At 44.4% G+C, this 24,236-nt stretch overlaps 1 protein-coding gene across 1 annotated transcript; it reads right to left on the bottom strand.

Annotated features, from left to right (window-relative positions):
* Positions 1-331: 331 nt before the first annotated feature.
* On the bottom strand, positions 332-22,681 carry GPR149 (G protein-coupled receptor 149). Its single transcript, XM_035566522.1, has 4 exons — positions 21,713-22,681; positions 20,498-20,690; positions 18,658-18,947; positions 332-904 (listed from the first exon to the last, which is right to left on the bottom strand). Exons 1-4 carry the CDS (start codon positions 22,679-22,681, stop codon positions 332-334), a joined length of 2,025 nt encoding a protein of 674 aa, XP_035422415.1.
* Between the last annotated feature and the right edge of the window lie 1,555 nt (positions 22,682-24,236).

The following is a 24,236-nucleotide window of genomic DNA, read 5'->3' as shown; positions in this document are numbered from 1 at the left end:
CTGCAGGTTCCCACAGACAGACCACACAGTGCCAAGCAAACAAGGCTGGTTTTTAGATTTTATTTAGGATTTCTTTTAGAGACAAGTGTTCCTCAAATAAATAGATATATAAATAACTTGAAATTCACTATGCAAAGCTGTAAAGCACTTAAGTATTTGCTTTGCTATCTGTATATTTTTAAATGTTTTAAACTATTTAAGAGTCTACCTAAATAAAATTAATTTGTGTGCTAGGAAAAAACAGTTGGCATTGTATTTGCTAGGGTAGCTTGAGTCAAGAGGAACAACATCTGTCAAATCAGTTTAAATGTTTAGGGTGAAAGTCTTTCTTTTAATTGTTGTTGTCATCTTCTTCCCGTTTTCTGTATGCTTTGTTCAACATTTGTATTTCTTCCTGATAGCCACCTCTTTCCGTATGTTGCTTTTTACTGTTCTGCCGATGAGCTTCGACCGTGTCCGGAATTGTTATGTTAATATCGCTGTCAGGATTGTTTGATGGTATGAAGAGAGAGTAGGAAGCAGTTTCCCCTAAATCACATGAGACGAATCTGTTTTCTTTCCGTGAATAACGTAAGGATGGAGACCTCACCTGTGTGGACGACTGGCTGATGTTACTGATGATTGACACAGTATCCAGGGCCTCTTCATTGTCACAGATTTCAAGAACTTCTAAATGAATTTTAACACTTGTGTCAGCAAATGTATTAGGAGACTCTTCTGGGTTTGGCTCGTGACCAACACTTTTAGATCGATAAACTTCAATTTTCTTTGACGTGGGTGTTATTTTTTGTCCTTCAGTGCTTACCTCGTACGTAGATAAAGAGAGAGTTTTTCCTGTGGGTGCTTGAAGAGACACAGTTCCTTGAAATGCACACAGGGGAATAGCTAAGGCCCCACCTGATCGCTGAAAAGAGAAAGAATGACCATTATCTAATGCTAATTTTTGAAGTTAGAATCTATTATAAATAATCAATCGTGCTTAGCTTATTAAATTATTAGAATTTTCCTTGCATTATTTTAGAAACCTGGTATTCATTATGACTTTTTAAAGAATATAAAATGTTACTACTATGTACTTTACTATAAAAAGTACACTAAAATAGAGTATATTTTATACTAATATACACACTATATATGAGTATAGAGTCATAGATAAGAAGTATCAGAAATAAAGTCCCAAGTTACTGTGACTCAGCTACAGCTTATGGACACAGACTCTTCACGGTAGCAGTCTACACACGTAACATTTCCTGGCAGCCAGTGCACAATGAGACAACGACCGTCAGCAGGCACCTCTCTAGCTAGTATTAACAGGGATCTCTGAAAGTGTTTTCACTTAATTTCTGCTTAATTCAGACTGAGGTACTGATCTCCTGAGGCTTCTCATACGGTGACCAAAGGGAGAGAAGTGATGCCAGAGAACTGTTCAAAAACTGGGCCCCGTACTGAGAGCATCTGTCTCCCTTAGGTGCTCTGTTTTAATTAATCTTAACTAAATTACGTGCCTAAAGATAGACTAGGCTAAAATTTCCAAAACAGCTTGACAGATACTATTCAAGGAAATTTTTGCTCATTTTTGTTTATTTTTAAGGTGGAAATAAGTAACGGTAGGAAATCTATAATAAGGATTTACAAAGTCCCTACTGAGACGGCCAGAGGGCCAGTCCAGAATCTTGCTGCCAACCACATTTCACACTGGCTCTAGACACCAATATGGATTTCTCTCTAGTACAAAGCTGAATTTATCAGTAGAGAAATTTTCACAGACTTGGAGGGATAGAGAGTAAATTCAGTTACAGCTCTGGAGCACTAAAAGTCATGCTCAAAGTAATAATTTTTAGCAGGTGCAATGAAAGTAGTGTTTCAGAGGCTGTAAACAAATAAAGGCATTACACAGAGAAATCACTGTGAATGCTTGCATGGAGAACACAGGAAACGGTTTGCTCCTACATGGACTATGGTAGCTTACTCAGTGGTGAGTTGCTACGTTTCCTTCCACAGTGCTGCAGGACAGACCCTGACTCTTTTCCTCGTACCATAAGGACTCACATTTTAAACTGTGGAGGTCGTCCATTCAGCTACTCATGTTGGAGAGAGCGAAGTTGATGGCAGCAGGAGACACAAAGCTACCAAATACCATACACAGGTTCTGGAGAACCTCACTGCAGGACTCATCCTCATCTGCTTTGCTACAGCTGGGCTTTGACTGCTTACTGAGAGGGTCAGGAATTAGCACCTGAAAACTTCTTATTTGGTAAAATCTACTACTGAAGCGAACCAGAGCTTTGCTGAAGGCAAACTCCTTGTGGGGCAGTGGAAGCACTGGCCCTGAGACAGGGCAGTTCAAAGGAAGGGCTACACTGGTTAGAGGGAAACGTACAACAGAGAGGTACTGAAATTAGGGAAAGCTGCAAAATCCAGCTCTGCACCCACACAGACACCAGGGAGAAGTGTGTGCGGAGGGTATTGAAAAGCTGCCAGCCAGCAAGGTGAATCACCCTGTAACCCTTCTGTGCTGCTGTTGCTATGCTGCCTTCGGGACTCCTTGGCAATCCGGTCAATCTACCTCAGGTATCTCCAGATCACTTTGCTATGTGAAATGCAAACTTACTCCTACTGCGCTGCTCTCTGCTGCGTTCCCTCTCCAGCTACGGTGCCTCCCTGCTGCCCAGAGGGGCACACTGCCAGCCCAAACCTCATCCTCCTCGTCCCCATCCACCTGCAACCAAGAGACAACCCGCAGAAACCCTGAGCTTCCGAAAGGACCGGTCTTTCCCTGGCAAGTTACAGGGGGATGCCCTGAGCTCAGCCTTGGAAGCAGAAATTCCAGTCTTGTCCTCTTGGGCTAACGACGTATCCTGTGCAAACGGTGTGAACAGAGAAAGGAAGAAAAGGAGGAGGAACAGAAACACCAGGTCTAATAACTGGCAGCAGGGAGATGTGCAAGCATTAGTCAGGCACAGAAAGGAGTCCTTCCACTTGGACCAGTTCTGTTCAATGTTTCCTTCCCAGTAAAACTGAGAAGTGAGTAGAAACAGAGAGGTTTAGGGTACTGGAAAGATGAAATTGTTCTTAGGGAGCTGGGAAGTGCAATTACTTGCTTAATATTAACGAGCAGAACTTTACAACCACACAGCTAAATCAAATGACACATTACCTCATCTTCACTAAAGAGCACGAAAAGGAAATTAGGTTTCATTGTGTAGAAAAATCTTGCCAGACTGTGACTTAATACAGTCCTTCGACAAAGGAATTTGGCTGACAAAATGCTAGGAGCTGGGCTGCCCTCCTGGAGGGAAATCAAAGTTGTATTAGTCTCTGAAATAGGTCTGTCAGAGAGAAACAGTCCTCAAGCATCTTCCAGCGTGCAGTTACAGAGGCAGCTGTCGTGCTGTGTCAAAGCCAGCAAAGGTCTCAGACACGTGAATGCTCCTGGTTGCTGCTGGAGTCCTGTGCTGGGCTGGGCACGGGGGTGTCTGGGAGGGTCGCTTGCTAAAGGGTGAGCACCGGCAGCCCTTGTTTCAAAGCGATGACAAGGGCACTTTTTTTCCAAGCACAGTGAGGTGCTGGCACTTACATGTTCTGTACTAACTGGTAACTAGGATCACTCCTCCAGGTGAGATGTGAGACTAACTGCTTTCTGTTCTGTTTTCTCTCTAGGAAGCTCTAGTCCACTCATCTTCCATCCCAGATGCTTACTGATGCCGCCAGAGGACAGAGCAACAAATTCAGCTCTGGGTAAGACCAAGTGCACAAAGCCTGCTGGCTCTAAGCAGTGTGCATGGTGGCACAAGTTTGGTGTCTTGGATATTGCAACAGAATGAGCCTGGATGCAGCAATTCCAGTGACACACGCTCAGAACAGTGTTTCTCTTGGGCACTGTGATATCGCTGGATACGAGCCCCGTATCTCTGCTTCCAGCCCCTGCCTAGCTTCTGCAATCAGTGCTGAAAGTCTTCACAGGGTCATTTATGCGTGTCTGCATTTCTGGTAGTTACTCCAGCTCAGATACTGGAGCACTTACATTATGCAGAAAGACTTCTAAAGAATATGTAAAAAGTAAGTTAAATGAGAACTCCTTACTTCAGTGCAAGGTTACGTCCTACTTGATAAAACACCACAGATTCGTCAGAGTGGATGTCAAGAAGATGGAGGGTATGTCTGAGGCACCTGGAGGGGGAGTGAATAATTCTTGCTTGCTGGAGTGAGTACTCCACATCTGGAGAATAAGAAGTTTTCCAACAACGATAGATTTAAAGGCTCTTTCTGTAAGTCTGTTTTCTGTTCAGAGATCAATATTTACTTTTAGAAGTGAAAGGGGCATGCCAGATCTTCTGTGTCACTTCCTGGGCACCAAGCAGGAAGCCAGTAAACAACACCTAGAAACTAGAAAACTTTTTTCAACTAGAAAAATTCCAGTAGAAATATTGTTCAGTTACAGACACCTCCACCTGTTTTGACAATTAAGAGAATGTATTTGTCTCTCCACAGCCAGTGCATCACAAGGCCACACGTTCAGGACTGTGACAGGAGCCTGCCCTAGGAGCCACGGCCCTTTTCGGGAGCAGCTTTCCAATCACAAATCTCTCAGCACACTACAGCTGAGTACCCATATATGAAACAAATCCATTCATCATCAATGCAAAATAGTAAAAGTTAAAAAAAAAATCCAACAAATTATTAAAAAAGTAAGCATTTGCATGATACAGTAGAGCTTCCCAAGCAGAGGTTATTAAACACTAAATCCAGCTCTGGGGCCAGGTGGCAGGGGAAGGCAGGAATAACGCCGGAGGAGAGATCTGAGCCGCTGAACTGAAAACTCACCGCCAGGCCTTGATGTCCCTCCCCAGGGAGACCCAGCGCTCCCCGCAGGGCGGACGACTGTGGACTCTGAGGGGGCAGGAGGGAGCCGAGCCCCTGCTGCTGCTGAGCCCGCCTGCCCTGAGCCCTTCCTGCCCCACCAGGCTATGTCCTACAGTGTGGCAAGCTTCACTCCAGTCAAGCAGCCCAAGGGAAAAATGCTACGAGTGAGACCACTGTTACTCCAAAAGAGAGAATTCATTGCTGGTTTTATGTATGGCCAGGTAAAATCAATCATAACTGGAACTGCTCTCAATGTAAATCACCGTGAATAAGAACAGAATGGGACCCTTGTCTTGGTAACGTTATTAAATTCTCATTTTTGCTTCTTCTATGTTATTAACACCCCATTACCTTATCACACATCCGTGGCAATAAATGGGAATCTACTAGCAAACCAGACCGCACTGATACATCCTGGGAAGAAGTATTTTATCTTCCCTTGCCATTGTTACCTACTGTTCAGCTTTCTGATTTTAGGTTTTATGATACAATTTAATTCTAAAGCAGGAGGAGCAGGAGGCAAATCAAGTAATGCTTGACAATGGCCATCAGTGTGTCCATCCAGGGTCTTGGATCTCATCCTTGCAGTATTTTAGTGTGAGCACTAAAATAAAGCATCCACAGTTTTAGAAGGGTTATGATTCATTTTTACTTCAGTAAAAATAGAAAAAATCTTCTCTGCTGTTTCTGAACATCTGCCTTCTCACTCGACACAGCCCAGGCCCCAGATGTTTTTTGAAAGGGTCCTGCTCCATTGGTCTCTTTCCACGCTCTTCTGCCCACTCTTTGCACTCCTGTATTTAAAATACAACCTAGTTCCTTAAAGAAATACACTTATTATCTCCTCTCATACAATTTATGTCATGTGTTCTCTTTTAAAAGTGTTAATACAAAGCTGTTTTTAAGACTGACACAGAAGTCTTGCTCTCAGTGATTCTGACCCTGTGAAGAAGACTTGCTTGTCTTTCTGGAACTTTACTCACTCTCAGCTCCTAGGAGAAGTGAAGGAAGGATCAGACATCTTCCTGAACACAGCAGACTGAAAATCAAGCCTGCTTTGGTTTTTATGTTGTCTTAGAGATACATTTTCTTTGCATGCACACAGGCACAGATACATAGAAGTATTTATTTATTCATTGTAGACACACATATACATATATAAAATATGTACCTTCTTACAGCTCATGTCTTCATTTCTGGTAGTTCTGAGGGGTCTCAAATTGAAAATGCTCAAATATTTCATTTAAAAAAAAAAAGCGGTATTCCCCATCCAAAACATTCTGTAAGCTAAAATTGCTGTCTGTGCTGAGAACAGCTTTAATTGAATCCTGCAAAATATTTGCTGGGTCTCATGAAAGCTGCAGACTAGCACTAAATCTGAGCTCTTCCTCTGGAGCTTTCTGCAGGTTTGCATCACAGAAACAGCAAGTTGGTAATTTTTGAGGTTGCTTAATATATTTCCACATGCTTTTCACCACTTGGGAATGCTGCAGGATCTCCGATGCCGTGATGCTCGCCACAAGCTCCCTGCCCGTGGGAGCTGCTGGCCCTTCTCTTGCCTCGTGCTGCCTCTTGTGCAGAGCATTCATTTCCATCACATCCTGTCCCAGGGCATACCCTCTGCACAGCTCCTGCCAGAGACGGCCGTGGGCTATGCTATCTGTTGGAATCTGGGACGGAGTTCTCACTGGAGGACTACGTGTACCAGTACATGCATTTTTTAACAAGCAAAGACAGAAAATTACAATGAAGTAAATCACAAATGCACTTGTTCCTTAAGGAGTGCTGATGCATTCTGAACAGAGGAATCGCTACATAATTGATAAAGCAAACGTTTTCATTATTAAATGAAATCACCACCTTCTAGCTTTAACAGAAGACAGAAAATAGTTGTTGCTATGAGGCAAACCTTCATCGTCATCATTGTGGTTTAATGCTGGTCTCTTCCATCCCATTCCAGCTGCCTGAGCTGAATTTAACCAGACCCACCAGGTGAGGATGCTGTGAGGGAGGGGAGGTTTCAGCCTGTGCAGAGGACACAACCGAATCCTACAGCAGCTGGCTGGTGGCCGGTGGCCCTGGCGGAGCAGGGAGAAAGGGTCCACTGAGAGCCACCTGGCTTCCAGCTTTCACATGGCCCTACTGAGGCCATTCACGGAGCCCAGAAACTCCACAGTCTTCCCTTGAGAGAAAATAAGCATTTGACCCCTGTGGCTTTTCCGAGAGTGAAGGAAAGGAAAGGGGAAGGTAACTTTTATACAGTCTGTCACTGCATTTCTCCTTGCAAACTGGCACAAAACGGAACAGAACACCCTTCTCTATCTGTTTTGCCAAGAAATGGTTATACTTATATGAAAGATTAATAAAGGGGTACTAAGCTGAAAGCACAGTTGAAGAAAATTTTAATTTCATCACTTGCCAAAGCAGAGCCTTGTTCTGCTTGCTGGCAAGTGCCACCCGAGGGTGTATGGCATTCCTTCTGCCTCCCTTTAGTGTCTGCAGGAGCTATCGGTATTATCATCAGTATGGTACTTGCATTCGATGTTCAGAGTAATTTGTTTAAGATTGTTGTTTACAAGCAATCAAGAATTTATTCTGCTAGAGGGAGCCCAGAAAATTCCTTAAGGGTAACACTAACATTTCAAGTACCAAACATTTCTACATGTATTTCACATTTTCTGTTACGTGTGACTGGATTCATTGTCTTACAAGGACCTTAAACTCAGTGGTCCCAGTTCTTCAGTGCCGAGCATCTGTACAGACCATTGACTAGTTTGGATTAAGCACACACTTCCCAGGATTTCCTGGCAATTTTTTTTTTTTTTTTGTTCCAGGGAGCAAACAACTGCAGAGCAGGGAAAGAAAAGCATGACGGCTCCATTCTCCAAACACAGTTATCAGTTAATATTTCATCTCCTGCAAACAAAGCTGACCGAGCTCTAGAAGTAGATCCTTAGCTAGAGAATGCTTGTTAGCAATTGAAATCGAAGATAAAAAACTGTTACATGAGCTGAATGGTGGCTCAAGTACAACGATTGACTCAATTTGGTTTTAAAGACAATAAATTGCTGTTGCAATACTGGCAAAGCCAGTGGAGAAAAAAGGTTAATTGGGGGAAGAAAGAAAATGCCTAACAGCCTGGAATTCCTACATGATCAAATAAGCAAATTTGGCTGGAGGATACTCCAGTGCACCTAAATGAGATGCCTCAGAGGATCTGAGACAGCCTCAGAAAACTTTCAGACGTCACAGAGGGCTAAGGGGAGAGCTGCAGCACAGCTGGCTCAGCCAGCTCAAGCACGAGGCAGTTTGGAGACTCCCCCTCAGGATTCCTAATTTTCAAATGTCACGAGTCACAGGCCCTAGAATACTAGACAGGGGTAGCATTAGTGTTACAGGGAGGCAGAGCTCCTACTACTGTGTGCATCTTGTCACTGGGAAAGATAGGAGAGCTCTGATGGGAGCGCCCAGAAGGGGAATGACGCTCCTAAGCCTGCTGAACACGAGCCACCATGCGGAGCCACCAGCAGAAGGCAGGTCTGGCTCTGTCCCAGCCCAATGTCCATCAGGCCGTGCTGCCTCCCGAACAGAAATATCAGTACTCTGAACAAAGCTCTAATGAGCTTGCATTCCCAATGACTTTGGTGGAATACAAGCTCTAGCTGAAAAGTTTTATTTTTAGAATGTTTCCAGTAAGGATCCCATCATTTCTTTTCAGAGACAATGTGTTTTCTGTTTATTTTAAAACAGAGGCTTAGTCTTCCTCTTCCCTAAAAATAAAAATTAGCTGCAGTAAAATTAATTACTGCAATGGTTTGCCCTTTGAGAGGCCGTCTGCAGTAAATTTAGAGCCAGTCGGGTATGACAAGAATATCCAAGCTCACCTCAGATGACCTGAAAACTTGGGTTTGTCATTGGCTTGCCCAGTCTGGACAGACTTTCATTTGGACCAAACTGGCCACAGAAGGTGCAACCGAGGCATCCAAGATAAGGATACTGCAGCCAGGTATCAGAACTCCTGTACTCAGCTGGCTGTGCCTGAAGTAAATGAGCTCAATGGAAAGTCCTTTAAAATTCCACTTTGCATGGGAGATGATCATTCATCACATTCAGTCCCATTTTTGTAACAGCTGCAAAACTGAGCCTTGCCCTTTTCACCACACTTGGTGAAGTTTATTCCATGTAGGTACTGCCAGTCTTGGAAAAAAGCTCTGAGTTCCTTTGCAAGCACTGCACTAACAGACGTTCTGCTCAGCAGCTGGTACTGTAAAGTTAAACTGAAATGGTGGTTACTCTTACCAGGAAAATACAGCGATTGACTAATTTGTGGGATCCTGCCTGTATTCAGCCTTGTCCTGCTGGGCAAATGTTTCTATTCTCAGTTTTCCTCCTGTTGGTGCAGTTCAACAGAGTTAACTGCAGTTTTACTGCAAGCAGAGTCAGCAGGCATCACAAAGGCCACACCACTCCGTCCTACTCAGAGCAGAGTTAGAAGATGATGGTGAGGTGCTACCTCGATTTTCCAACCAAGAGCAAGAAGAGATGGGATGAGAACACCACAGTAAGTTAGCATAGATACAGTTGTACGGGACAGTGGAAAGCAAATATAACCTTCAAGTCCACTTATTCCATGTTAACTGGAATGTTTACAGTGTACTTGGAGTGAGACAGAGTCTGTGTATTTATCACTGCTAAAAACCCTTCCAACTGCAGTCAGACAGAGATACAGCGCTGACTCCTAAGTGAAATCATTTACACAGGCTTCCCCTTTCCTCTCTGCAGGGCACAAACAGATCCTATACACAGAGTCTCTTGAAGGAGCTTGCTCGAGGCAACCCATAGGTGAGGTAATCAAGTCAAAGGAAGAAAAAAAAATCAGAAAACCTATAAAACATTGCAAGCCTGGCAGATTTCTGTTGCCTGAAGGCTCTTAACTAGAGGCAAAAAAAATACATGACATATTTACAGCCAATCTCTTTAGGAAAGGGAGATACACTGCTATTTTATAAGATGTTAAAGGTATCCTTCAAAAATGCAGCTAAGCAAGAGTTAGAAATGACAAGTACAATTTTTTGTCTCCCTCTCAATTATGCCTGGCCTATATAGGTATTAAATAAAAAATACTGCCTCATTCTTCTTTCATGCCACTTTTCTCCCAGAGAAATCACCTTGATGGAGTTACTCTTTCCTCACAGAACTGAAGATGAGGGGACAACCAGTTATGGCATTTTCCATGACAGCACCATCTTCCCAGTGGCACACAGCCTCAACAGAAAATCAAAGGTGTCACATATCTTGTCTGGCACCCTCCTCTCCAAAAGCTGAATCAAAGTGATTAATACCTTTCTCTCTGCTTCTTTAAGGTCTGAAAAAATAACAAAACAAAAACTACTGCTTTCAAAATGCAAATTAAAATGGACAGCCTTCTGCAAGGTACTCGTTGCTCAGAGGTTGAAAAAAATGTCTTCTAGGGAGAGATTTCTTATCCCTTGTTTCCCTTAATAATCTCAGGCAAGTGAGCAGCGCAGGCCAGCTGGCACACGCTCACCCTCCTCCCCACAGCCAGCACAAAAAATGTTCAGTCCTGGTAAGAGTTGCTTCACTCTGAAGTACTGCAGTGGCTGTTGGCATCGGATGTCTGAAATACCCGCAGCTCTTCAAATGAAAGCTTTGTGCAGACTGTGACAAAGCCCTGCTAGTTACAACAGAGTATTTACCTGACTAAAAGCTGCAATGTTTGCACTTGGGGCATTTTGGATCAGACCCCCAATTCAGCAACCCCGCTACTTACAAACTTCAGTAAAGCATGTTTTGATTTTTCGTCTGTTTTGATGAAGTTTGAGTAGCTAAAAGTCACCTACCCAAACCTGCTTCTGACCTCCCAGCTCGCAAAACTAGGCAGGTCTGCTGCCTGGGGTGTCGGGCTGGTGTCGGGCAGAGCCCGTCGCAGTGTCTGCTCCCCCCTGCGCGGTGCAGCCTGCAGCGGGTCGGCAGCAGCATATGGCTTATGTTTGGGACAGAGAAATGGGAAAGTTAAGGATTAGCATTTCATCTGTAACTGAGCAAACCCCGCATATAACTCTTAGCATGACGACTAAAACCACCTGACGCCTCTGAACAACTCGTGCTGCAGAGGCAGCACTGGGAGGAAACGTACAAGATGGCTTTGTAGGACAGAAATAAGGGGGCACATTTGCAGGGCACTGCATGTGGTTCAGCCTCTTGACTTCCATTAGTGATAATGGGAAAAACACAGCTATGTCCCTACCCGGAGGATGCAGCCCAAGAGGATATTTTTGCCTGTAAACACTGCGATTTAGTGCACAGCACTGCACCCAGTATTCCCACCTCTGTCTTTATTTTATCAGCACAGCCACTGCCATGTGCCAGCTTTGCAGCAAGACAAGATTTATGGAGGCTTTCTTTTTGTGCTCATTTTTCTCACATCGAAACAAAGGCAAAATCACAGCTTTTAGGTGAAAGGACTGAGTAAATTTACTGGAAAGTGCTAAAGAAAGAAAGAAAAAGGTGGACAGGACACAATAGGAAGGACCTTGAGGGGTGGAGTGAGAATAGGAACCTGGTGACATTTTTCAGCTCTTCACATGCTGACATGCAAGGAGGATGTCAACCCAAAGTCATATAATGTGTAAGCCAGTATTACAGAAATGTATGTCTTCATTGCAGTTGAACTTTACGATCTTTGTAGGTCCCTTCCATCTAAACTATTCTGTTCTGTTCATGCACTTTACACCTATGCCATGCTGCTCCTTCCACATGCTTCTCAGTCACAAGGAGCCACATCCTGGTGTCCCCCTTCAGCTGTGCTCAGGTTTCATTCTGCTGAAAGGAAGGTACTGCTGCTTGCTCAGAGTGCAGTACTCCTACATCAGCTTATCTGGAGTTTACCCAGACGATATGCAGGACACAGACAAATTCCACTTTCCCTCCATATTCTCAGGAGAATTCAGTACTGGACAAGCAAGCAGACTCCCATCTACTGCTCAGACTGGAGGTTGTTTCCTTCGTCCTTCCCTGTGTGGGAGCAAGGAGACTGGGCAGAGAGCACTGGGCACCCCCGGGTGCCCGCTGACCCCAGGCATTTCCCTCCCTGGCAGGGGGGCATACCGGAGACACGGCTGCTCCGTGAGCTTGGACCTGCAGATTCAGCACCTCGCTGTGGTGGCATTACAAGACTTCAGTCTTGGAGAGTCAGTATTTGCGCCTGGCACCATTTCCCTTTTCCGTACAGCTGGGGGTCAGTCCTCTGTCAGCCTTCCCTTGCAGTCCAGCACTTCTGTTTTCCCTTGCAATAAACAACTGATCATTCGCGCCCTGCATGAAGCTCTCAAATCTTACCGCTCAGTGGGGAAGTCTGGCTAATTCTCTTGAATTCTGTCACACGGAGCTTGATAAAGCACTCCACATGGTCATCCGTGAATAGACAGAAATTGCAAACCCCCAGGAACTGGCAGGTATCTACTGCCCAAAGTTCGGCCACCTCTGCTTACCCCAGCTGAGGCACCGACGCAGAATTTTTCACGCTTTTATCCAAGCCCCTGGTGCTTCTGCCATTCGGTGGTTCCACAGGTCTTATCGAAAAGCCAGTAATCAAAATGGTGAATAAATACACCTACATTGTTAGTTTACCTTACACATTTTTCCAAACTTCAATTTTAGCATAACTGAAAATGATTCCTTCCAAGAAATCTCAAACCACAGCTCCAATATAAATTCTGAGAATACCCTGCAACTGTGCCTGCTCCCTGGGGAGCCAGGTAAATCTTTTAAAATAGGAAAATATAGAATGATGAATAACAAATAATATTTATAGATTAATAGTTAACAAGCTTCCATTGCAGATATCTGAAGAGAGACCAGTTTTTCCCAGGCTTTGTGTAAACAAACTTGGACAGGATCAAATTAAAAGGGAAAAATGAGTGCATGTGAATATTTATAAAAGAAACATTTTTCAGAGAAAATACATTTTGTAAAGATTTCTGAAATAGCTTAGAGCTTCAGAGGCAAAGCTCCTCGTACTGTCAGTGGATAGCGTAAACCCACATCCAACTGGAAGCAATGAAAAATGTCAGTCTTCCTTACTAAATGTAAACGGACTAAAATTCCAATAAAGCATACAAAGCACAAGGTTCAAGATCCAGCCCCCCAAAACCAGCAATAGCTTTAACTTAAAAAGGGGCACAGGAGCTGGCTGTGGAACTCAACCCCCCACCAACTTTTAAGGTAACTTAACTAATTTGTTTCTAAGACCAGAACTAGCCACTGAACAGAATACTGTGCATAAGACCTCGAGAAGTACAGACACAAAAAGGGTTAACCCTCAGAGAGAGCAGCCGTGTCAATGGTCAGGCAAGGGACTGAGGAATTCCCACTGGATTAGGTCAATTCTTTTTGATGGCAGCCTGTAAAAAACATCAGTGAAACTTCAAAGTACAGACAAAGCTTATAATAGATGTATTGGAAGATAATCAGAGTAAGTAGAAGGGAAAACACAGTCTGCACGTATGGACTGTTTCTGGAAATGAAAAACAGAACACTTCCTACCCTGCTCTTGCGATGACTTTTTGTGGTCTGGAAGTCGTGCAGTCACTAGAACTGGCTAACAGCACAAGACTGGGTTAGGACTGGAATAAATAAGTTAAGGCTAAGAAATCAATATTAAATAAAGATAACTAATAAATTACAGAGTCCTCAAAAATAAGGCTAAAAAAAGACAATAGGTCATTCATCAATGCTTCGTCCTTTTCTCAGCTTCTTGCTTTCCTCAGTTCCTTTTGAGAAGCACAAAACGGGAGCACAAAGCCAGCAGCCGCGGGATCCCCCACCAGTTCTCCGCTAACACAAGTGCTGCAGCCTGCACCGCCCTCCCTGGGGGCAACGTGCAGCCGGCATGCAGGCGGCACGGGACACGGCTGCACCTCACCCCCTGAGAGACACAGCCATCTTAATGCTATCGGATTCATGTTTTTCTACCTCTGGATCACTGCAGATGCCTACGAAAATAGCATAACTAATTAAGCGGGTTAATATAAATCAACACACGCACAGACACACACACATTTGTTCAAACTATGTCAATTTTCTAAACCAGCGCCACTAAAAATCTCACTCACTGCTACGACCTCTGGACACTGACGTGGCGTTAGTGATCTGCAGCAGGAAGTATACAGCCTAATTGCATTTCCTGAATTAAGCACCACCATGTTACAGGGTCAGCACAGAGAGCAGAAGTTATTTCAGTTACCAGTTTACCTTTTAATGATTCCACAGCTTTTTAAAGTAACACGAAGTGAACGGTCTGTGTTTTCTGTGTGTATCCTTCTTGTAAAGGATAAAATGCATCAGGTGCTGCAGGTACCCTGAGCAGGAAGCACTCTGGGTTTGTCTGTGGGCTCCAGCATGCTCAGGCCCGGTTCATTTCCAGCATGCTGCTGTTCTTCCTCCTGAGCTTTCTCAGAGAACTTTGGGCTTCTTCCATGAACCTATGCTCCTTCAAGCCTGCTTTTATTAGGACACTACATCTCATCTCCCTTTTCTATCTCTTCTTCTCTTCAGTCTGCAAAGTGACTGTGAAAAAGATTAACAAAAAGTCCCTTAGAAAGCTGGTGACAGCCAGCTCTATTTCTGCCTGACCAGCACAGCGCAAGTAGAAGCCGCAGCCAGCACCAGGCGACAACTGAGGCATGTCCTCAGGCTTCACCTGCACAGTAAGATCAGTGGTGATGGAAACAACAGCACTGCACCAGCAAGAGTTGTCCTGCTGGAACGAAACACTTGCTGGGGGGCTGCTGCCTGCAGGGGTATGGGGCTTTGTGGGGCGCAGGGGGAAAGCATTTGGGGACTGTGCAACACTTACTACAGGATGTTTAGGGGAAGGATGGGAAGCAGGGAAAGGGCAGGATCAAGGTAATTTGGGGAGGAAGAAGCATGGGAGAAAAGAGGAACAGAGCATTAAAGGGTCCTGCCACATGCCCGGGGTGGCAGCAGCTGCAGTGCATGCGTACAGCTGCGCATATTCAGCAACAACGGTCCCACTGGCTGGTGAGCAGGATAAGGGAGGAAGGAGCCAAGCGCTGGAGCAGCTGCTCAAAACCAGATGCTTGGAGAACTGGGGGCTCGGGGTACTGGGGGCGAGCACTGGGGGGGGGGCCTGAGCCTGGCCCAGGGGCTCACGGTGGGATGCAGTGCCCGAGGTCTGTGCTGCGAAGGCGCCCGGCCGTGCTGCGGGATGCAAGTGGGAGCACGGAGCCGCCTGGCTTCTGCCAGCCTGCCGGGTTCGGCAGCTCCTAACACAGACACTTTACAAGAGCTGAAATAAAGGGGAGTTTATAAGCTAAAAGCACATCAGCACATTCTGTGAGGAACATATTTTCCCCTATTACTACAGTACTCTGTGTTAAATTTCCTGGTACTTTCTGTGCTTTCAAACCAGGTAGTAGAATAGAAATGATACAGAATTTTAATGTGAGAAAAATACATTCAAATGTCCTGTAGGACAAACCACTGTATATTTTCAACAAATATGTGCAAAGGGACTGAGATTATGTTTTCCTCAATAAGTCCTCACACTGAACATCCATGCCCTTTGCTATGTGGAAATTCAGCATGTTAGAACACTTTTACCATGCCACTTGCAGCTACACAGAAAACTCATCTGCAATTGCTATTCTTCCTCCTACTGTAAGTTATTACAAGTTCTGTTTGTTGAACTGAAAGCTGGAAGTACCCTAATAAGAACATCTATATTTATTTCTGTCATCAAGCATTTATAGTCTGAAACTACTGAAGATGAGGAACTTTTATCTCATTAAGATAATCATCCATTTCCTGGTAAGGTATGCTGTCTTCTCCCCAGTTAGCTAGCTTAATTGGCAAATGAAGCAAAGTACATGGTCAATAAATGCTAGGGAAAGACTCCCTTTTTTAACAAAGTGAGTAACAGAGAGAAATGAGGAGAAAGTGACTTTTTTTAGATACTTAGGGACTCTAGGCAGGCTGAATAAAAGGGGTGGCTTTTAACTTATTTAATGTTTGGCCCAAATTGATCTTTCACCCAACATACATCTGAGAAATGCATTAAAGTTCTTTTTACAATGCTTGCAGGAGTTTCATAGTCTGCCCTTTTTCACCAGCAAAGCAAATGTCAGCACTGTGAAGCTCTGGAAGCTCGTGCTGAATGTCAGAAACAATGAGATCTGTAACTTAGAAGCCTTGAACTTTTAGACCGTAGCAGCCTTAATGCCTGGCAACTGCACACTGGGTTATAACTTGGAAAATGTCAGAAAAGGATGAATTAGGATTCCTTGTAATGCAAGTACTGAAGAAGTCTGTCCAAAAGCGACATATAAAGCCTCAGGGCAAGTAAAGCCAGCCACATGCAGTCATTGCCAACTACTTCACAACAAGATACTCATACCTGCTGTAATGGAAGTCACAGGTCTACCAATTTGAAATGGCAGCCACAAGAGATGGGAAAATGATTTAAAAAAAAAAAGTCTAAAAAAAAGTCTGGAAACTACGGCAAGGAGGGCTAATAATGAACCTAGTGATATATCGACTATTAACTAAACTATACATGCACACAATGGGGTACCAAGAACTAGCAGATTAAAACCAGGTTCAGTCAACATTTACTTTTGCCCACAAACATAGTTCATCACGGCACACTGCAAGGGAGTGAACATTTGCCTTTTCATGAAATGGATGATCAATCATATCAGAAATATCAAACAGAAATTCCTACTTCAGCTCAATTTATAAACTCATGTTTATCAGAGGAAGAGGGGATTCTGCTCTTTGTTTTAGACCTTGGGCATGTGCTCCCTGGTTGCTTGGGCATTATAAATTAAAAAGCTGATCCTAGCTCCTTTTGCATTCCACCAAGAGAAGCCTCCAAGGTGAGCAGGCAGAACTGACACTTTGTCTCAATTTACAGCAGCAATACATAACTGTGACTGTGTTGCATATAAAGCATGGAAACTATGCACACAAAACTGCACTGGTTTATCTCAAGAACAGGCATGTATCTCTGCTGCCAGACAATCATTACATGCATTGTTTACGCAGACCAAAATTGTGTGCTAGAGCAAAAACGCCTTTGCCCAGCACAGGTGCACACAGAAGGAGCAGATAACTGCACAATACACCACTGCACTTTTTCAGTCCTTAGACCACCCTGAGATGCTTTTTAGAGCCTGGTATGCGAAGAGAGCAGCATGTAAATTCCACAGGGACAAGCAGCTGTTGCTCATTTCAATTTCCACTACAGATGTCGGACTGCAGGCTTGCCTGGTACCTCATGCCAGTGTTCAGCCTTTGGTTCGTAACCACCAATTCTTAGGAGACAGAAAATCTCACACTTGTTGCCTGCTTTACAGACAGTTGGAGAGGGAATGGCTAACAATCTTTCCCTTCTTTCATTAAGAGCTAAAATACTTTTCAGCATTCAACCTACATCAATGGTTGCAATATTTTTCCTGTTAAACAAACTCTGACTATAGAAACAAAAACTTGGCAGTTCTCCTTTAAGCCCATGTTCTTACATGAGACCATAACTGTCCTTTTGTTGATCCAATTTCAGTCTGTCATTACACAAAGGACAGTTTGGGACAATTCTCTCTAGTGGCTCTTTAGTGTTGACCCCAGCTCAGAAGTCAGGGCAGACCCTCTCAGCATGGGCACTCACAACAAGGTTTGTCACGGCAGAAGAAAAATGCCTCCAGCCTGCTGAAATCACTGATCCTGATGGTAAGCCCCTATCAGCACGGCAAGGACCGGCTTCCATGAAGGAGGACACTGCACAGGGAACAGACCATAGTTCTGCAATCTGAGAACTGCAAGCAAACCCTCACTTCTGTGGCAATGGGGGTACATTCAACAGGAAACACCTATAGATGAAAGAGTCCCATAGCAAGGCTGGAGCTCTGCATATTAGTTTTAGACAGTACATCCTTGAAATCTATGGGTTTTGATATTCCTCTTCTCTCAAGCTCTGAAAAGCTCTATAGCTCTATTGGATTCAATACAGTGAGAGGGCAGGATCAGGACCTCTGTGCAAAGAACTGCATCAGATAAGTTTATAGACATCTTCTACGAACTGTTAAATTGAAGGGCTAGCATATTAGGACTCCACCTTCAATCACTTCTCTCTCAGAGCTCCTGAAAAATAATAGATTCTTCAGAATTTCATTTTCATGATAACGTTGCACATTCTAAAGGAAAGGGACAAACAATTTAATACTTGGAATCTTTGTCTGAATCTAATAGGAAACTTTGTGACCTGACTGAAATCTGCATTTTTCTGTGGACTCACCATTCGTGTTTGTTTTTTCAGTTCTCGTTTTTTCAACTATGACAAGCATGACAAAAAAGTCACCAGGTACTGGAAATACTCTTAAAAATACAAGCTTTTGGAGTCTCTTGGAGAGAGAATTCCTATTCGTTAGGATAAGTTTACAGAATTTGTACTGAATGCTTACCATATACAGATCATGCAGGTGTACGCAAAGTAATGGTGAAAATAATACACGTTTAAGGAAACGAGTGAGAAATTATTGCTGGACCAGAACCTGCAATAGGCATGCAGGTACTAAAGCAGACAATGCCTTTTACTAGAAGTAACTGCCTGACCAAAAGAACTAACAGTAATGTCAAAGCGAGGAAAAATTACCCTTTTTTTTTATTATTATTATTTTTGTTAAAAAGTTAGGAAATTGTTTTCCCGTTTTCTTTTCTTTGCAGAGTGACTCCCGCTGCCGGAAGGAAGCGCCTTACCTGCCGAGGGGCCCGCTCCGACCTGCTGCGGCACCACTCCCAGCCCGGGGGCTCGGCGCCGGCCGCCTCCGCCTGCGGCAGCCGCCGGCCCGGCCCGGCCGCGCGGGAGCTGTCCGCCGCCGCGGTGCTGAAGGGCGGCTGCGGGGCGCCGGGCGCGCTCCCGGGGCTCCCCAGGCTGGGGCAGGACGCGGATTTACCGTCGCCGTCGGGGTGGTGGTTTTCGGGGGATATTCGGTAGATTCCGTAGCCTTGCTGGAATGAGAGGTTGAATTCGAAACCCCTGCGTCTGGCTGAAGAGAGAGGGGTACAACGTCACGTTAGAAAGTCAAAGGCAAGAAGAGAATCGATGAGAATGAAATTCTAGAACATGGAATAAGTTTTTAGTCACAATATTCTATCGTAAAAAGAACGAATTGTTGAGAAGAGATTTCTCAGAGAGTGTGTTGTCGTGCTACCTTCTCAATGAACTCAGAAGTGATACACTCTGAAGTTCAGGGTTTCCAGGAAACTGGCAGATTACCTGCCATTCTCAAAACCACACAATACATGTCGCTTTATGGGCTACACACAAGAAAATACTTAAGTTTTGTAATATTTTGCTGCCTCAAGGCCTCTTTTGGCCATATTCTCAAAGGCGAAAAATTGTACAAAATGATAAAACATTTCTGAGAATTCATAATTAACCTTCAATGCCAACAGTCAAGCAAGACAAACAGATTTCTATAACAAATAGTTGAAAGTATTTACACAATGAAACATTTCCGTATTCTCGATTCTAAACTCAGTGCTCCAAGTAATCTAACACAGTAATCAAACAATTGTTCGATTTAAGTAAATACACATTCTCGATCACTATTTATATCCTTTCATTCTTTCTCTTTTCAATAACAAATCATCTGAGATTCCTCACCCTCCGCTTTCTTATTTTGCTTTATGTAGTAACTGGAGAAGTGTCTTATTGAACTAATGAAATCATCTTCCCATCAAGCCTATCACACTACATTCTAAATGAAAAGGTTAAGTGGTACATTTATAAAACTTGTGTTTCTACTCAACAGCTTGTGTGCTTACTACATCATATTTAATTATGGGTGAAATTCTGACCTTAGCAGTCACTGTATTAAAACTTCTCAATGATATTAGTCGCAAACATCTGAGGCACAGAGAAAAACAGGCCTTTAGAAGATTCCAAGAAGGTTATCAGTGAAGGTTTGGCAGCCTCTGATACCTTCAGCTAAAATTTATAAACGTGCAAAGTTTTAGGCTAAAAAGTGTGTGGTAGGTGCTCAGCTTTGAACAAGCTCCATGCGTGCACTGAGACACATGCCCCTCCCACAGCCCCTGTCCTCTGCTGTTTGCTTTCTGGTGGCACTGTGATTTCCAGCCACAGCTATAGGGCAGGTGTACAAACAATAGCTCTTCTCCTTCTTATAATTTGCTCGTAATTAACATGTTGTTGGTTTTTCCCCATGACGTTAAACGTGTTTAGCATGGTCCATGTATTTCATTAGTGAAAGTCAGATTATGACAGATAAATCTTTCCCAGGTAAGAGAGGAGGCAGAAACTAGGATTCAGAGTCCTTTAGCTCTGCTAACATATCTGTCAGTGACTTGGGAAAATCACCAAGCTTCTGTGCCTCAGTATCCATTAGTACCAATTAACTTAGTTTTCTCCAGCTGTCTTGCAAGAATGCTGTGAGGCTCATATATTGTTCTGAAGAGTGTCTATGTAATTCAGGCAAATGATTTCAAGGAGTACCAACAACTGTCACTGACACTAACTTCCTGCCCTGTTTACTACGAGATACATCCCACCCGCTTGTCAGCCTCCCATCCTTACTTTTGAGTTCTTCTGAAGACAAAGCATACGAATTCCTTCTGCAGTTTATGATGCAGCCACAGGGCAGGTGGATCCAGTGTTCTGACAGGACAAATACTGGGGTGACGGTGGCAGCCAGCAAAGTCAGCAGGAAGCTAAGAGTCTCAAATGAAAGGCTTTGAAAGCCAGTGATGTGCTGGACAACCATTTGTATCTGAAAGGCAGAACATTTTGAAATTTAAATTGCTTCAGGCATGTGAATTCCATGAATTCACAAAATATCCCACCGTGAATGTGACGCAAGTAAAAGCCCAAAGTTTTCATGTATGTTTGTATGTTCAGCCCAACAATTTTGTTTCTAATAGAGAGCAGGGAAAACATACTGTCAGGGACTCTCCTCCTCATTCTGCATTTCTCAGAAAATCCCTTGCTTAAGCAAAACGTTAAATACAGATGGTGAGCACTGTTAAAACGAGCTACTCACAATCCAAGCACCTTAGGCGGGACGCTAGCTAGGTCTCTCCTGCCTGGTACTGAGGAACTCCAAATCCTGATGGGGAACAGGAGAACTTAGTACCACACAGGACAGTGCTGCAGATGTGCTGCCCTCTTTGATGCCCTCTTTCAGTTGAGGGAAACTCAGATGCTGAGTCTGAACATATCCCAGCTGCAGAGAAAACACCAATCCAGAGCCACACTCCATGTCCTCAACCTCCTCCTTCCTAACTGCACGTGAATGTGCCTCTTCCCAAATACACTGCTGCATGCACATGGACAGCACCCCCCACCAAATGCTCTTTGTACACAGATTACAAAGATGCAAACAAACCTCATATTTCTAACAAACTTATTTTCCAGCCAGCCTAGCAAAGGACGTGACTCACTGCTGTTGACAAGGCAGAAAAGCTAGCTTAGTAACATTCAGACCCCACTATGCTGAAGAAATGCTTGTCAGGCATCTGGAAACACAAAAAGGTGGACCTTATTCATCCCTGGATTCAGCTGACACAAATGATGTGATGATAGAGTAACACACTAATGAATCAGGTTCTGCCAAACCAGCTGAAACCCAGTTATGTTCACGTAGTGTGACACAGACCTGTTTAAAAGGACTTTTGCTGACACAAACTACACTATAAGGAACAACGGCAATGGCAGTTCACTTCACGGCACGACGACTCACGACCCATTTAAACGTAAGTAAATATTAAAGAGTAAAGCGATCTGATAATTTACCATCATTGGAAGCCAGAGAATGACTTTTGTCAATGCAAGAATCAGTGAGAATCGTTTCTGGGCGAAGCCCACTGTGAAGCTCCTGCTCTGTGCACTGTTCCCACAGCGGCGCTCGAGGCCGCTGCTCTCAGCCACACCTTTCCTCAAAACCGCCTCCGAGCTTGGATATGTGTTTTGGAAATGCTTCAAGGTTTTATCCACAGGGTCCACCGGTGACAGAGATGGGGTGGTAGTACTGCAGCCCGCAGGTGTCCCAGGGGTGATGTAGCCTCGAGAGATTTCCTGGTAATCGATGTGCAACAGCTGTTGCTCGTCTGAGCACAACAGCTGGTAAGTCAGAGGGACAGACAGCACTGTGAGGAGGCAAAAGCACAGTGAGTAGACAATAAATAAGAACAAGATGTAGGAGCTGGCACAGTCAGTGAAGCAACCCCAGGAGGTGGGGACATACTTGCCCCAACCACAGAGAGGCAAAATGCAGATCAGCAAACTGACAATCCAAATGGTGAGAATTGCCCACACCATGCTCACTCGCCGTTTGGAAGTGCTGCAGCTGACTGTCTCAGTTTTATTGATGCTGTAGAAGTTGTATGAAACTATAAGAGACCCTTTAAGATTGCTAGAAATGCCCTGGAATAAATATATAAGTGCTGAGGTGGTGCACAGAGGCTGTGGAAGGACGTCACTTGACCACTGGGTGAGCATGAAAATAATCACTGGCACAATGCTGATCAAATCATCTATTGACAAAGAGGTCACAATCATTGAAATCGTGGTTTTATTTTGCATTTTCAGCAGAGAAACTAGTGAATAAATGCTGCCCAGAAGCGCCGTGAATGCAATGACAAAAGTCAAGCAGAATAGAAAGACATTCAAAGTTCTCTGCTCACTGGGTTTATCCATAATGCTGTGATTTTCAGCAAAGAAGCTCGTCCCATTGACTGACAAATTACTAGGCGTTACCGACATTGTCCTTGGAAAATCTTTTTCCTTGCCTTCTCACTGACTCTGCAAGTTTTCACGAGCTGAAACCATAACTGTTAGCTCCACATCACAAGTTTCTTTGTTTTCCTTTATCTTTTGTGGCATCCGATGAAGAAATATCCAGGTCTACGCGTCCCTGATAACCAGAACAACACACGCTCTTGAAAAATCAGGCAACAGTGAAGTACCAAAGGTGCTGGAAAAAATGCAGTTCTTCATAACCCTTTCAGTACTGGAAGAAGGCTTATTTAGTCTCCTCAGGTAATAACAAGCTGTTCACTTCTGACAGATATCAGGCAACGTGCCTTACTCACGAGTCCAGCTGCAACGAAGGCAGTGTCAGGTATCTTCAAGCTCTAGTGGCTCGGGGAGAACATAGTGGAAATGGGAGGCTGTTGGATTCACCCTGCGCTGTTCAGAGCTGCAGGAGGGAGGAGTCAGATGCAAGCAGGATAGCAGAGAAGAGGGGAGTGAGTATCTTCCCACCCCGGAGCTGCCTCTTGGCTGATCAGAAGGCTGAGACAGTGTCCCCGCCAAGCCACACCTCCGATGCTGACACTGAAATCCAATGCAAATACTCAGATCTGATGTCAGCCATAAATGTCATTACCGTAAAGCCCATGGCTGCTCCACGGCTGTGCATCACAAGCTGGAGGGCTGCTTTCAGTCTTCTGCACTTCTGCGCTCCGAGCTTAGCACGGGGGAAAAGCTGCAGGAGCCTTAGAGGAAGAAGAAAGAGAAGGGGTGTGTCTGCTCTGCCTCTTGTGCTCCTGCTCCCACTGCACACGTGTGCGTGTGCACACACAGTGTACGGACACTAACTGTGCAGTCACACTTGGTGGCAGCCTGTTATTAATGGCAGGGAACAGCCACGCACATCAGCAAGGTGTTCCCTGCCTGTGTGGTGTCTCTGCTCAGGCTGGGGTTTATAAAACTTTCATTCCCCGTGTGGTTCAAATCTAAATGCTCACTGTCTGCCCTAACGAAATACATGGATAGAACCACGGCCAAGTGCATTTTGGTATGTTAGGCGTGTTTTCTCTTGAGAAAGAGGAATACTGGTGAAGCTTACAAGCTGACAAAATTTTCAGCACTCGGATGTCAAGCAGACAGGTAAGTTCAGTGCAGTCTTCTTGGAGAACTCTGCCTCTCCTTTCTTTTCAGCACCACTTTGTATTCAAATGCTCGACAGGGATGCAGCACAAATATTTTCTGATTAAGGATTATATTGTAAGGCTGCTCCAGTTACGTACTAATCTGTGTAACATTACAAATCCACTTGGTTAGGAACCTGTTAATAACAACGGATCCTCGCCCAGTCCTACCCACCCCATAGTGCCACGCAATACCAGCCACCACATGGCTCAGGGGTGCTGAGCCCTCAGCCAGACTGGCAGCAAACGCGAAGGCACAGCCCCAGCTCTACCACGACGAGTCCACAATGCAGGGATCAGAGCTAAGGACAATGACAATTTCTCTGAATATCCCCTCCTTCCCTTCCCTTCCCATTCCCAAGCTGCCCTGCCATGGCACTGGGAAG

Source organism: Cygnus atratus, chromosome 9 (assembly GCF_013377495.2).
Source record: "Cygnus atratus isolate AKBS03 ecotype Queensland, Australia chromosome 9, CAtr_DNAZoo_HiC_assembly, whole genome shotgun sequence".
NCBI classification, from domain to species: Eukaryota; Metazoa; Chordata; class Aves; order Anseriformes; family Anatidae; genus Cygnus; species Cygnus atratus.
This window is presented reverse-complemented; position numbering and strand designations above follow the sequence as displayed.

Coding starts and splice junctions, on each gene's coding strand:
- GPR149 (XM_035566522.1), bottom strand. CDS start 22,681: ATGTCGGTAACGCCTAGTAATTTGTCAGTCAATGGGACGAGCTTCTTT. Junction 20,691..21,712: donor TTCTCTGGCTTCCAATGATG/GTAAATTATCAG, acceptor TCTGCCTTTCAG/ATACAAATGGTTGTCCAGCA. Junction 18,948..20,497: donor GTCTTCAGAAGAACTCAAAA/GTAAGGATGGGA, acceptor CTCTCTCTTCAG/CCAGACGCAGGGGTTTCGAA.